Source organism: Andrena cerasifolii, chromosome 3 (genome assembly GCF_050908995.1).
Source record: "Andrena cerasifolii isolate SP2316 chromosome 3, iyAndCera1_principal, whole genome shotgun sequence".
NCBI lineage: Eukaryota > Metazoa > Arthropoda > Insecta > Hymenoptera > Andrenidae > Andrena > Andrena cerasifolii.
The window spans coordinates 22609067-22621805 of record NC_135120.1 but is presented as its reverse complement, the minus strand read 5'-3'; the positions used below and the strand labels follow the sequence as shown (position 1 = coordinate 22621805).

General features: G+C 46.2%; 1 protein-coding gene across 5 annotated transcripts in view; it reads right to left on the bottom strand.

The window, feature by feature from the left end:
• Positions 1 to 1765: 1765 nt before the first annotated feature.
• Positions 1766 to 12739, bottom strand: part of LOC143366584 (transducin-like enhancer protein 4) — a 65841-nt gene continuing 54867 nt past the window's right edge. For all 5 annotated transcript variants that reach the window (XM_076807714.1, XM_076807716.1, XM_076807715.1 and 2 more), the window contains 5 exons: positions 12499 to 12612; positions 11587 to 12134; positions 8805 to 9080; positions 3975 to 4578; positions 1766 to 2143 (listed from right to left, as the gene is read on the bottom strand). In XM_076807714.1, coding sequence (XP_076663829.1) covers positions 2036 to 2143; positions 3975 to 4578; positions 8805 to 9080; positions 11587 to 12134; positions 12499 to 12612 — 1650 coding nt within the window. In that variant the 3' untranslated portion in view covers positions 1766 to 2035. The remainder of the gene's footprint in view (positions 2144 to 3974; positions 4579 to 8804; positions 9081 to 11586; positions 12135 to 12498; positions 12613 to 12739) is intronic.

Genomic DNA, 12739 nt, shown 5'->3' with positions numbered 1-12739 from the left:
CCAGGAGGGATACCAGAAAAAAATGCAAAAATAACATTTTTTAAGAAAATAACGACACTTGAAATTTGAAATCACTTTTTCACTATATTCTTCGTCCTATCAACGCCTTTAAAATTTATAAATTTTCAATTTTTTGTAACTTTTTCTGGCTTCTCCCCTAGCTAGAAGTATATTCTTCAAAATAAAAAAGGTTTCAGTCGAATCGGATAATAACTTTTGGAGATACAGGTCCCACCGATTTTGAGAACACTGTTTCGAGAAAAAAGCGCTTAAAGTTTTACATCAGCGCCAAGTGTTCGGTTGTTACCCATGCATTTGCCGCTACTCAAATGCCTATAACTTTGTAAACTTTACGAATTTCAAAATATCCTTTTAAACATATATTCCTAAAAGGTTGAGCATTCGAAAAATGAGATAAAAAAAATCGATTTTTAGACCGGAACCTCCCCTTAATTCGCTAGCAAACCCAATGCTCTGGAAATTCCTAGCACCTACCCACCAACTTCTACATTCTAATCACTATGTCCCTTAAATCGCGCTTATTCCATCGTCACCACCCTTAGTCACCGACGGACCCAGGTGTCACCCCGCTCTAAATCCGCCACCAGCACACGCAGGTCTCAGACGAGAAGCCGCCACGGGCCAGCGCGGCTGAACTTCAGTGGCCCAACGGGAACCGGTGCATTTCCGCGTGGCAAGAGTCGTCGGCGGAGTTTGGCTGGACACGACCATCGCGCGTTGGCCGCAATTTGTCTCCCCGTGGAAATCGGCGCAAAACGCGTGGCCCGCCGCGCGTCCACCGCGACACGTAGTCCGTGTGGCTGGCTCTCTTTTTTTTTTTATCGACGAAACAGTGTCGTGATTTTCGCGACACGACCCCGCCAGCGTTCCGGCTAAATATTGTTGATGCCGTGCGCTTTTTCCCGCTCCGACAGCCCGCGTTAGTCTGTCGCCGGCCGCTAACAACGTTTATGGGCCACGCAGAGGTGACGCCCCTCTGTTTCATAGTTTCGGCAACCTCCCGCCGCGCGAATCCCTTCGTTCATCGGTGGTTACGTTTCCCAACGCCGAACACGGGGGAATATCCACGCGCGCACCTACGTACCTTCGTGGACGATGATCCTCGGCGCGGACGAAATCATTCCGTCCCCTCTCGCTGGTCCTCCGCTCCTCTATGGAAATGACTGTGGTGGATGAATAAATCGATGGCGGTGTTTTATAGTCTCGAGTATCACCTTTTTATTTAATCGTCTCTCGCCTCAGCTTGTCTTCACTTACATTCTCTAAGCCTGACAGTATTTACACGCCTCTGTTTCTTTCTTCCTTCTTACGAGCTCTTCGCTTACCGTCTCACTTTTAGGGGACGTAGAAAAATATGACGATGTACTTAAAGACCGATGTGTGTGTGTGTGTGTGTGTGTGAGCGTGTTCGTGTTCGTATGCGTGTGTGAGTGTGTGTATATAATATGTGTGCGTGTGTGTGTATATATAATATGTATACGTATATACAAAATGTACAAGGGGCAAAGGGGGGCGATACGAATGCCAGCGTTTTAATTCTAATTAACACGCGCGGGGGCTGCCAAAGGCGATCACACGCGACGAGCGGAACGAACTGAATTCGAGACTCTCGAGTACAAAAAAAAAAATTGATCGGCTTGGGAGAAAGATCTACGCGGCCCGGATAATCGATTGGTTCGAACAGAAAACGAAACAATTGTTCCCTCCCGTTTCATTCTCGCTTTTTTGATCCTCGCAGAGAGATCGAGCGACTTTCGCGCGCCTCTCCAAGGAGAACGGTCACGGTCACCGTTGCCCCCGTCGATCGTGGACCCTCGGACCCTCTAGTTCGTTCGGCTCGTTTCTTTGCACGGGTCCATTTCCTCGTCAAGAGTAACAACAACAACAATAACAAGAACAACGGGCAACAAACGTCTCTCATAGTGTCGTATAAGAAAACCTATGTTATATGTACACCCACGCGGAGGAGGAGGCTTCACCTTGGAACCAGTTCGGTATCCCGTCGCGGTTTCGTTCAGTACATGACCTCGTAGACGGTTGCCTTCTTGTCACCGGAACCGGTGACGATGTACCTGTCGTCCGCAGATATATCGCAGCTCAGCACCGACGACGATTCCTTCGACTGAAAGCAGCGCAACACACACGGTTTCTCTACGTGAGGTGATTCAACCAAGAACGATCGTCCGAGAGGACGCGAGGGTTGGTTCTGTTTCTAACAAGGGAAGATCAGGAACCCGAAAATTCAAAAAGTTATGAAACTTTGTGGATATGTGGTGGATTTCCTCATGTTTACAGCACAGCTTTTGTTTGCTGCCTAAATTCACTCGCGGGAGGTGAAATTAACCCCTGAAAATTCGGCTATTTTTCGGTTTCTGTTATAACTCGCAGACTGTAGAGATAGAAAAAAAGTTTCAAGACAGAAGTTATTTCTTTTAACCAGATCTATCTCATTTGGTAAAAAAATTATTTTACAGTTCACGAGTTGTACCACAAAATCGGAAAATAGCGGGATTTTCGGGGGTCAATTACACCCCCTTAGAGTGAATTTTGGCAGCAAACAAAAATTGCGTTATAATCAGGAGGAATTTCCCTTCATATTCATAAAGTTTCAGAATTTTTTGAATTTTCGGTTTCGGGATGTTCTCTTTTAAGTGAGAGATTTTTGTCAGAAACTTTAGCTTATTCTGGGTTCTTGAGCTAGTATGACGCGATGGAGGGAGAGTGTTGACACCCGAAATTTTAACCGAGGCTAGGAGAAGAATATACTATTTATTAGGGCTTTTACTATGTCTCGGATTTACGGATATCCGAGACTCGAGTATCCGAGAATTCGGATACCCACCAAATTTATATTCGGATATCCGCATATCCGGATACTTATTATTTAATTTAGATTCGAGTACCCGAGTATCAGGATATATCCGGGTCATTATGATGAAATATTCGAAATCGGATACAGATCCTGATTTCAAGTTATAACGACCGATCCGGGTGCTCGGATATCCGAATAGTAAGAGCCCTACTATTTATGTGATTCAACCAGGGCTTGAATAGGTTTCGAAAATAACTGTTTCAAACTGTTATATAAAGGTTCTCACTGAAAGAGTTATGAAGAACCTTTATTCGGATTAACAGTTATAAAGAACCTAAATATCAGACTATATAAGTTACGGTTCCTATATAGCTATATAACTTTTATTTTTTAGGTTCTATAACTTTTATTTTTTAGGTTCTATAACTATTATTTTTTAGGTTCTATATAAGTTACAAAGCGGTTATAGAACCAATTCTTGTAAAGATTCTACAGAATTTTACAGTAAATGAAATCACAACATATTACAACTATAGATTACTCTGTGTACCCAAATTGTTTAAAAATTATTATAAATAAGTAAGCAAATATATATTATGTACAGATTTGTACATATGTATATGTATACACTCGGCGGTATGCAAGGATCACTTGTAAAGTTATAGAACCTAAAAAATAAGAGTTATAGAGCTATATAGGAACCGTAACTTATACTTGTATACTCTGATATTTAGGTTCTTTATAACGGTTATTCCGAATAAAGGTTCTTCATAACTCTTTCAAGAACCGAAAAAGTCACGGGAATATACTCTAGGCACCGAAACAAGCAGCGCATCCAGGACAATGAAGGATCAGCTTTGATTGCAGAAGGCGAGACTACCCGAGAAACAGGAACCGAATGCAGAACAATCGTTGAAACAGGGTAGAAACCGAGACGAGTCGAATGAGAACAAGAATCCAGCCTGGTCTGTTACATCGCTACAGAAACGAGCATTCCTATCGATCGTATTACCGCATCCCTCACGACTGCACCTATCGCAATAGGCCGTTAATTGTCTACATAGACTGAACTTTTATTTTGCTCCGACTCGCCTCGGTTTGTATCACCTCGTTACCCACGATAAATCTAAACGCTCCTCACCTGGAATATCGAGGCACCATAAGGCGTACGCCACGCGTTCAGCAGGTTGTCCTTGCCGGTGGAGACGAACCACTTGCCGCAGGACGCGAATCTCAGCGACAGCACGCAGGACTCGTGCAAGTGGAGCTGGTATTTGTCCGGTTTCGTGGCGTGCAGCACCTCCACGTTCGAGTTCTCCATGCCCACGGCCAGCCACTCTCCCGTGGGACAGTAGCCCAGCGAGAATATCTGCGAGGTGAAGTCGTGCTGCTGGAGCTGCCTGCCCTCTCGCAAGTCCCAGGAGCGGACGGTGTTGTCCAAGCCGCCGGTCCACAATTTCGAGCCGTCCGCGGAGATGTCGATGCAGGAGGCGCCGTCCGTGTGCCCTTGGAACTGCCTGACCAGCGTCTGATTCTGGAGATCCCAGACGGCGATGTTGCCGTCGCTGCAGCAGCTGAAGCAGACCTTCGAGTCCGGCGAGATCGCCAGGGCGTAGCAGGCGGGTGCGGAAGAGATTAATTCAGCCTTGATCCTCGGCGTGGGGCTGGCCAGGTCCCAGATACTCAGCCGACTCGCCTCGCCACCCACTATCAGCGTCCTGCCGTCTGGTAGCAGCTTCACCGACCTGGGCACATCCAGGATGGGACAGGTTAGACACTCCGCTCCACCATTTTATTCCCTCCGTTCGCTACTCCCGTGTCACGCGCCGTTATAATGGTTACCGCAAGGGCGCGGAAACTCGACTGTTTAACGTCGATCCTTCAATTACCGATCGCGATCATCCCCGGACTTTACGGGCGCGATCGCGTGACGCGTAATAAACGCGCGGCCACCGCGGAAACCTAACAATGCATTCTGAGCAGTAATTCTCCTTCAATCTCGTTTATCGATAAAACGCCTGTGCACAGCGATAGGCGCGCGCGAGCGCGTCCGCCGAATAAAACGATTTATGGCGCGAGCGTTCGAACGACGCCGTCGGAAATTCGACTGCCCTCGCTCGGTTTCACAGCCGTTTAAAATTGGTAATCATTTTTGCGCGTCCGAGCGTGCCGAGATCAGCCGACCGTGCCCCCGCGCCATGATTAGCAACTGTGACCGATGGATCATAAAGTAGCTTTTAATGTAGGGAGACATGCATTACCGCGGGGAATGTATTAAATTTGCGAGCGGACCGGGGGCCGCGCGTTCGGAAAAAGGAAGAACCGAGGGGAGGGGCGGAAAAACCTCTGCCCCGCCGTTCGGCGGGGTTCAATTACCGCGCGGGCATTAACAGTCATACGAGCGCGATATTATTCCACCCCTTTCAGCGGCCGAAACGTGAGTCGCGCGCGAATGTGTCGTAAAAGTGTCGATGTGCAACGTTCATTCCATTCCTCGACGCGGTCCGCGCGATTTTTCAGCGCTACACCCGCGGAATACCGAATTTATCGGTGTAAGCGATTGCGATCGAACGATTTCTGATCGTAATGATTCAACCCTCGGGCCGTAAAATGAGATTCTAACTGGCGGCAATTTCGCTGGGTATTTCTCTGGAATAGAAAGCTTCCTTGGCGTCGATCTATCGCTGTGTAGCTGTTCGAGGAGAACGAGGGTAGCTCACGTGACTGAAAGCAATACTAATTTCTGTATTCAAGTGCCTACCTGTGCAGGGATGTATTTCATATTTGGTACTAATTCGAAGGCAAGTGACTATTGGATGTTGTAGCTTGATCTTTTAGGCGCCTATTATTACGTGCTTAACCTTTTGTTCGGAATAAATTAAATTGTTATTAATCTTTTTGTGGCATACTGTAACAGGTACGATTTAGGCAGATAAAAGTTTATAGCACCTACAGAATAGGGTATATAATCGTGAAATTTATACTTGATATTTTTATCATCAGATGACGTTTATGTTCATTGATTACTGAGAAATTGATGAGGTACGTTGGAACTGATTCAGGTGACTAGTGCGATATTGGCTACTCTCTTCCAGTTTTAAAGTTGCAAGGGATCGTAGAGATTCTGTCGACGTGCGTTACGAAAAGTAGCACGTTTCAATTTTTTTACCAAAAGTAGCGCGTTTCAATTTTTTTACCAAAAGTAGTACGTTTCAATTTTCTTACGAAAAGTAGCACGTTTCAATTTTCTTACGAAAAGTACCACGTTTCAATTTTCTCACGAAAACTAGCACGTTCCAATTTTCTTACGGAAAGTAGCATGTTTGCCTTCTTTCTCACGAAAACTATCACGTTTCGGTTTTCGCTGCGAAAACTAGCACGTTTGAGCGGTTTGCCACGAAAAATAGCATGTTTTGTCTTTCGCTGCGAAAACTAGCTTGTTTGAGCAGTTTGCCACGAAATCTATCACGTTTCGGTTTTCGCTGCGAAAACTAACACGTTTGAGCGGTTTGCAACGAAAAGTAGCATGTTCGGGTTTACCCCGCGTTCGCAATTCCCCCACCCTCCCTTACTTAAATTATGTAGATTAAAATTTTCATATGTGTTGTCTCTTGGAGATTACCTAGAATTATTATTTATTAAACACTATTTTCAACAGTTGAATTCTTTTAAACTGACCACGCGCTGAAACGTGATAGTTTCTGCAGTCTGCAATATAATCCAAAACGTGCTATTCTTCGTGGCCAAACCGGAAAATATGTTAGCTTTCGCCGTAAATTCCCAAATGTGCTATTTTTCGTGGCGAAACAGTATAACGTGCTAGTTTTCGCCGCAACAGTACGAAATGTGCTATTCTTCGTGGCGAGGCAGTCAAATGTGCTAATATTCGTCAGAAACTACGGAACGTGCTTCTTTTCGTGGCAAACCGAAACGCGCTACTTTTCGTAAGAAAATTGAAACGCGTTACTTTTCGTAACGCACGTCGCTGTAATATCTACTCGCAGGTACGAGTGTCATCGTCTTTAACAGTATACTTATAAACCACCGAGAAAATAGAAGCTACAGAAGCCATGCGTAGCGCAGATCGCTACGAACTGAATCACCTTCCAACATAAAAACGTTTGCGTAAAATTCATGTTTACTGTGTTACCGCGGCCATCCCGGTTATACGTACCCAGAATGCATGGAAATATTTAAAAGTATTACCCTCGGTTCTCACTTCCTTCTGCATTATCTAATACCACTTATCAATCGGTATTCGAGATTTTTACAAATATAATCAGCCGCGGTGCTGTCACAACAAACGCAGACACCACTCGATCGAGATTCTCGAGGTTATCGCGTCCCCGCATTTATCACGATTTCCTGCATTCAACAGTTGTTACGGTGTACGTATCGCCGCCGCACTGCAGCTGGCTCCGTCCGCCAAGGAAGCACTGATATCATATCAGAACGCCCTCGGTGTCTGACGAAGCCAAAATGCAATCACTTTCAACGAGGGTTCCAACACGGAGAGAATCTTCTAAATACGATATCATGGCTCTGATGCATACATCAGCATCCTCTATCCAATTTCCCTTCTCGTTTCTCATCTAGCAAATATCCTTTGCACTTAACATTTCGTGGTCACGCGGGGTGTATCGCACCGCAGGCAATTTTCTTCTAGAAGTATATGTATGTCTTTGCTAACATTCCTGTAAATTTGTAGGCCCTGATATTTACAAATTTGGTGAATTTTAACCAAAAAGAATCCACTTCTTCCATAACTATTTTGCAGCTACAAATTACATCATTTCAAAATTTACATTTCTAGAAAAAGACAATTATCACTGAATTCTCACTCAGAAGTTAAAAGTTTCGGAAGTAGGAAGATGGTAACACAAAAATGACGCTGGGGTGCAGTGAAGTCCACGTGATCGATTTGTGATTATAAGAAGGTGTGACACCACGAAGGGTAAAGGCTCCCCTAAACCAACGCGATAAGACAGCAGTTTTTTATACGTGGTGGCTTTTGGGCAGTGTTATCTGATCCGCGGCGGGTCCGCTCCGCGCGGCGAAGTTCGCGTTGGTTTGGCGAAGCCTTAAAAACTGCTGAACCGCAGCGAATCCGCTGCTGTCGCGAATATTCGCGTCAGCCTGTGAGAGCCTTTAAGAAAGTATTACATACGTACCGTCAAGGACCCAGTTCCTGATCACTTAAGAGTAACTACCGCGGGTTTTTAAACGTGTAAAGGAAAAACTTAACCAAATTCAAAAGATTTTTTTGCTATTTCAGTAAATCTATGTTTTACCTTTAATTTGGTATTTAAAAAAGTGCGCACGTAATAATAATGATTTTATAATTTAACTTTGAAAGTGAAGAATGCAAAGGGAGCAGTTTCTGATCAGCTTTACACGTTTTACTATGAGCTAACAAATTTTGCGTATAAATTTGAAAATACTTCATAATTATTTAGTAATTTGTTAGAATAAATTTCTATCATAATATGCTTATTATTTGGTTTATTTTCCTAAACTGAACAGGAATTGGGTTCTGATCAGGGACTGGGTCCTTGACGGTATGAAGAATTATACCCAACACCCTTTAAGGGGTTATGCCTACCTGCAAGGTCTGAAAACGCAAGTATATTCGGGATTTTTTTTCTTCAATTCGAACACTTTTTCTTTTCACTGCCGAGAGATCGCTAATATTTTTTTTTATTTATGTATATTTTCCATCGCAAAAATTACCACAAGTAGTTTAACATGTACACTTTTGAACACATAAAGGTTTATTTAAAAAAAAGTCTTTGAGTGTTTTAAAAAAAATCCCGAATATACTTGTGTTTTCAAACCTTGCAGGTAGGCATAACCCCTTAATCAACGCAACCTGTATCTACTTTGGAACAGAAACAAGACTCTCGCGATCGAAGGAACAGGGACATAGCTATGTTCGTAAAACGCGCGCTGGTCCCTTATGGAAAGCACTCACCTGATGTAGTTATCGGGTTGCAGGCAGTCGAGCTGCGACACCGACTTGGTGCTTCCTGTACCGCCCTGGCCGATGTCCCAGACCTTGACGCATCCTTTGCCGCCGGTGTACACGTACTTGGTCGGATTCGAGATCGTGACGGCGCACACGACCTCCCCGTGGCTCAGGGTATTAATTTGCCGCGCATGACGGGGTATCCCTTGTCCGATCAGCGCATCCGGTGGGAAGGGCACAGGCTGCATCTGGCCCTCGCTCGACACGTGGAAGCTGTACGCGCTGCAACGTCCACAAAAATCCGACCCGTGCGGTGAGACTCGCGTGTTTAACCAGCGATATTAGCGGTGCTCTTCCGGCCAGCCGTTTACCGAGCCAGACACCGTGCGTTCGGTAACTAGATAAGTTCGCGGGGAGTGTTAGCCGTAGATCGAATACTCGGCGCAAGGTTGGGAGAAATAAATTCTATGTGAATCGCGTGACTTCTTCATTAAAAGAGTGACCGCAAAATGGGCCTTTTTTAGCCCGTTTTTGGTCCCACGTTTTGGAACTGAATTTTGTGCGAAATGATAGTTTATGACGAGACAGCAATCCCGATAAATTTTCAAGTTGAGGTGACAATTAGTTTCTGAGATATGAGAGGTGAAGGAAGTCACTCTTTCGGTGAGCAGAAGGTGGAGGATTTAAGTGGGTGGTATAAGAAGGTAAAGTATTTTATTCTTGCTGGATCGCGACACCTCGAAGCAGGGACTTTAAACCGGTATGAATTTGATACAGGTATTACGTCAACAAAGCTATACCGAAATAAGTACCGATATTTTTCCGGTTCCTCTTTGGGTGAGATAGTAGATTAAAGTAATATCTTCATAACCCTTATTAATTCGAGCTGTAAAAACACCGACATAACGTAATATCTTTTCATAAAAATACCAATATATTAGCATGCGTTTAGCGTACAGATTCTTGTCTAATAATATTTTGAAAACTGTAATAAAATCCGAAAACCTAAAAAATTACCGGTAAATATCGGTAAATATACCGGTATTTGCATATATCGTTATGACGTCATACAAGTATTTGCGTTTTTTCGGTTTCTATAAAGGTTCCGGAGATGGAACCGAAAAATACCGGTGTCGCACCGGTATTTTCAGTTCCGATAGAAGTCCCTGCCTCGAAGGCTGTTTGCAATTAGAACATAGCCCGTGTTGTAATCAGTCGTTACGGGCACTTTACGCGGAGCACTTGAAAAGAAGTTAACGTCTAATTTGGAGATAAGAATACGGTGTAAAAAATTCGAAGAGCCACGTGTCACCCTTGGGCCGCGTTTTTCGCAAACCGTCAGCTGGATCTTTACGATCTCAGCAGGTGGATTATAAATAGCTTATCGGGGAATGAGCCGTTTGAATAAACAGAAATTGATATAAAAATCGCGAGCGCCGTATCTCCTCGTCTATGCATTTTTCATAATCACGTGTTACACAGTGTGCACTCGCGGAATACCAGGAAAAACGCGCTCATTCCAGCTTTATGTACAATGTTGCACGGCCTATCGGTCTTTATCTGGAACATTAATCACGCGGCACAGACGTTCGCGAATGAAATAAAAATATCGATAACGCATCGTATTTTAACCGTTCGCGGCTACAATAAACAACGGGATCGCTGAATTTTCATAGCAAACAGAATCGTAGATAACAAGCCCTGGCTGGGCGAGCAGACCGAGCGTCGAACAACATTAACAAAATCCGCGTTACACCCGCCGCGTATCGGCCACCCATCTTTTCCTGAAATACAACCTGTATTTGACGGAGCAGAAATAGCGAGATTGCAACAACACTGTGCCGTGTACCCTCGATTGTTTAACGTTTAACAGTCTACGCAATCAGTGTAGCTTCTCCCCACCGTAGTGCTCCAAGCAAATTTGCACAAACACCTTCTGCCCTGGCATGCGCATCAGCGATCCCACCGCAGCTCGCTGTGCATTCTTCGCAGCCTAGCGAAGACGAGTCTTCAGCAATGAAACGCGAGCATGCGAGCTGGAAACTCCCCAGGTTGCGAGAGCGGACTCTCGAAAGATTTATTGGCCGAATTTTTGGTTCGCGTTAATGATCGCGCTAAATATTTCCCTTTAATATCCGCCGCGCAAACAGTAAGCGACGCGCGATCGAATTATCTTATCTTAAAATACCGACGGCACCGATGCGTTCCTCATCTGTAGGAAAGCAAACAGCTTCGAGTTGTACGGACTTCGTCCGATTTAGATTTGTTTGGAGAGCTGGTTACGGGTGTCGGGAGCGCGAGTCATATGCCAAACCGAGAAGATACCGAACGTCAAGGCAACACCTCCGGTGTACATAGTCGCGGATGCTCTGTATCTTCATTGAGACCGAACGGTGCCCCCGCTATTCCAGCGGCACTATAATTACACCAAACTACGTACTCCCCGGACGTTTTTAACGCGCGAGCGGATGATGCCTAGATCAAATAATCGTACGTCTCGATCGAGCGACTGCGAACTACGAGGCGTCGATTTGCACAGCGATTTCAGAAACTTGGACGGGCTACAGCTCGGTCTACGGGTCTACGCAAACAGCGCACGGGAGCTTCGATCGAGGCCCGTTTTCCTGTGGCTGTTTTAAAGGGTGCACTTAATTGCGAGTCGCAATTATATATTTAATAAACTCCTGCTTTATGCAGCTTCCCTGATCGTCGCTTAATTGAATCTGTAGCCCATTCTAGTCACTATCTACGAGCGCTGTGGTCCGGGCGAATAAGTGCGTGTACTCACGGTTTGCCTCCGGGTACTCCAACCGATCCCATGGGGTTCCTCATCGCCACGTGTGGATCGTACAGTTGCTGAAGCGAAGGTGGTGCTCTCGGCGCCACGTACCCGTTGTAACCCATCATGTCGACGTGAGGGTGTTGGCCAGCTGGTGCCAGATGGTGCGGCGGAGGCCCGGGAGGATAGTGAGGAGGGTAGGCGGTCGGTACACCAGGAGGGGACGGTCCCTGAAGTAGCTTCGCCGATCCCGAAGACTTGTGGCCCAGCCCGCCGATCCCGGAGCCCGAGGTCGGCGTCAACGGTTTCGAGATCGGTGTGGTGGGCTTCTCTCGCTCCTCCATCTTCTTGGCGGACGGTGTGCTGGCGTTACTGCTGGTCCCACTTCTCGGCGAATGGGGCGGCACGTCCTTTTTCGTCTGCACCCCGGCACCCATCGCCGGTACCTTGTCCAGTCCATTTTCTCGGGGCGACGACGTGCCGTTCACCGCTGGGCTGGTTGGTCCCTCGCTGGCATCGTCCACCACTAGGTCCTGATCGCTTTTCTCACCGTCGCTCTGTGGTGCCCAGAGAATGCCCCAGGTTACCGAAACACCGAAACTGTGACCGAAGGATCGAGAGGACGGGCGGTTCGCATCCCTTTAAATTCGCAACTGGCACGGCCGAGTATCGTGTAGGTGCACGGAATCGGTGGAGTCTGAATCAGTGTTGCTTAACGGAAAGTTCACGAAAACGAAGAATTTATTATCTCGCGGAGGGTGTTTGGCCAGCACACATTGCACAGTTTGCGTTATCTACGGTACATATTGGTAAGGCTAATCGGGGCCGGTTATCTTTGTTTGAAGTCTCGTGCGCGGTTCAACGTTTCTTTCGAGGCGCGATCATTCATTGACACGAGGCTGCATGGGAACGGGCACTTACGTGGCCGATGTCTTTGTCCTGCTCCTTCTTCATCTTCTTCATGTGCATGGGATGGTGAGTGTCCTGGGGTGACCGCGGTCGATTGTACTTATTGCCGGGCGATATCGAGCTCCTCTGTAACGTGACGAAAATCGTTACGCGACCCTCGACGACTGGGGTACGCGGGCGCGGGGCGGCGGAAGAGCGCCCCCCGATCGGATCTGGGGGATGGCCGACGGAAGACGTGCTTTGGGATCCAGCC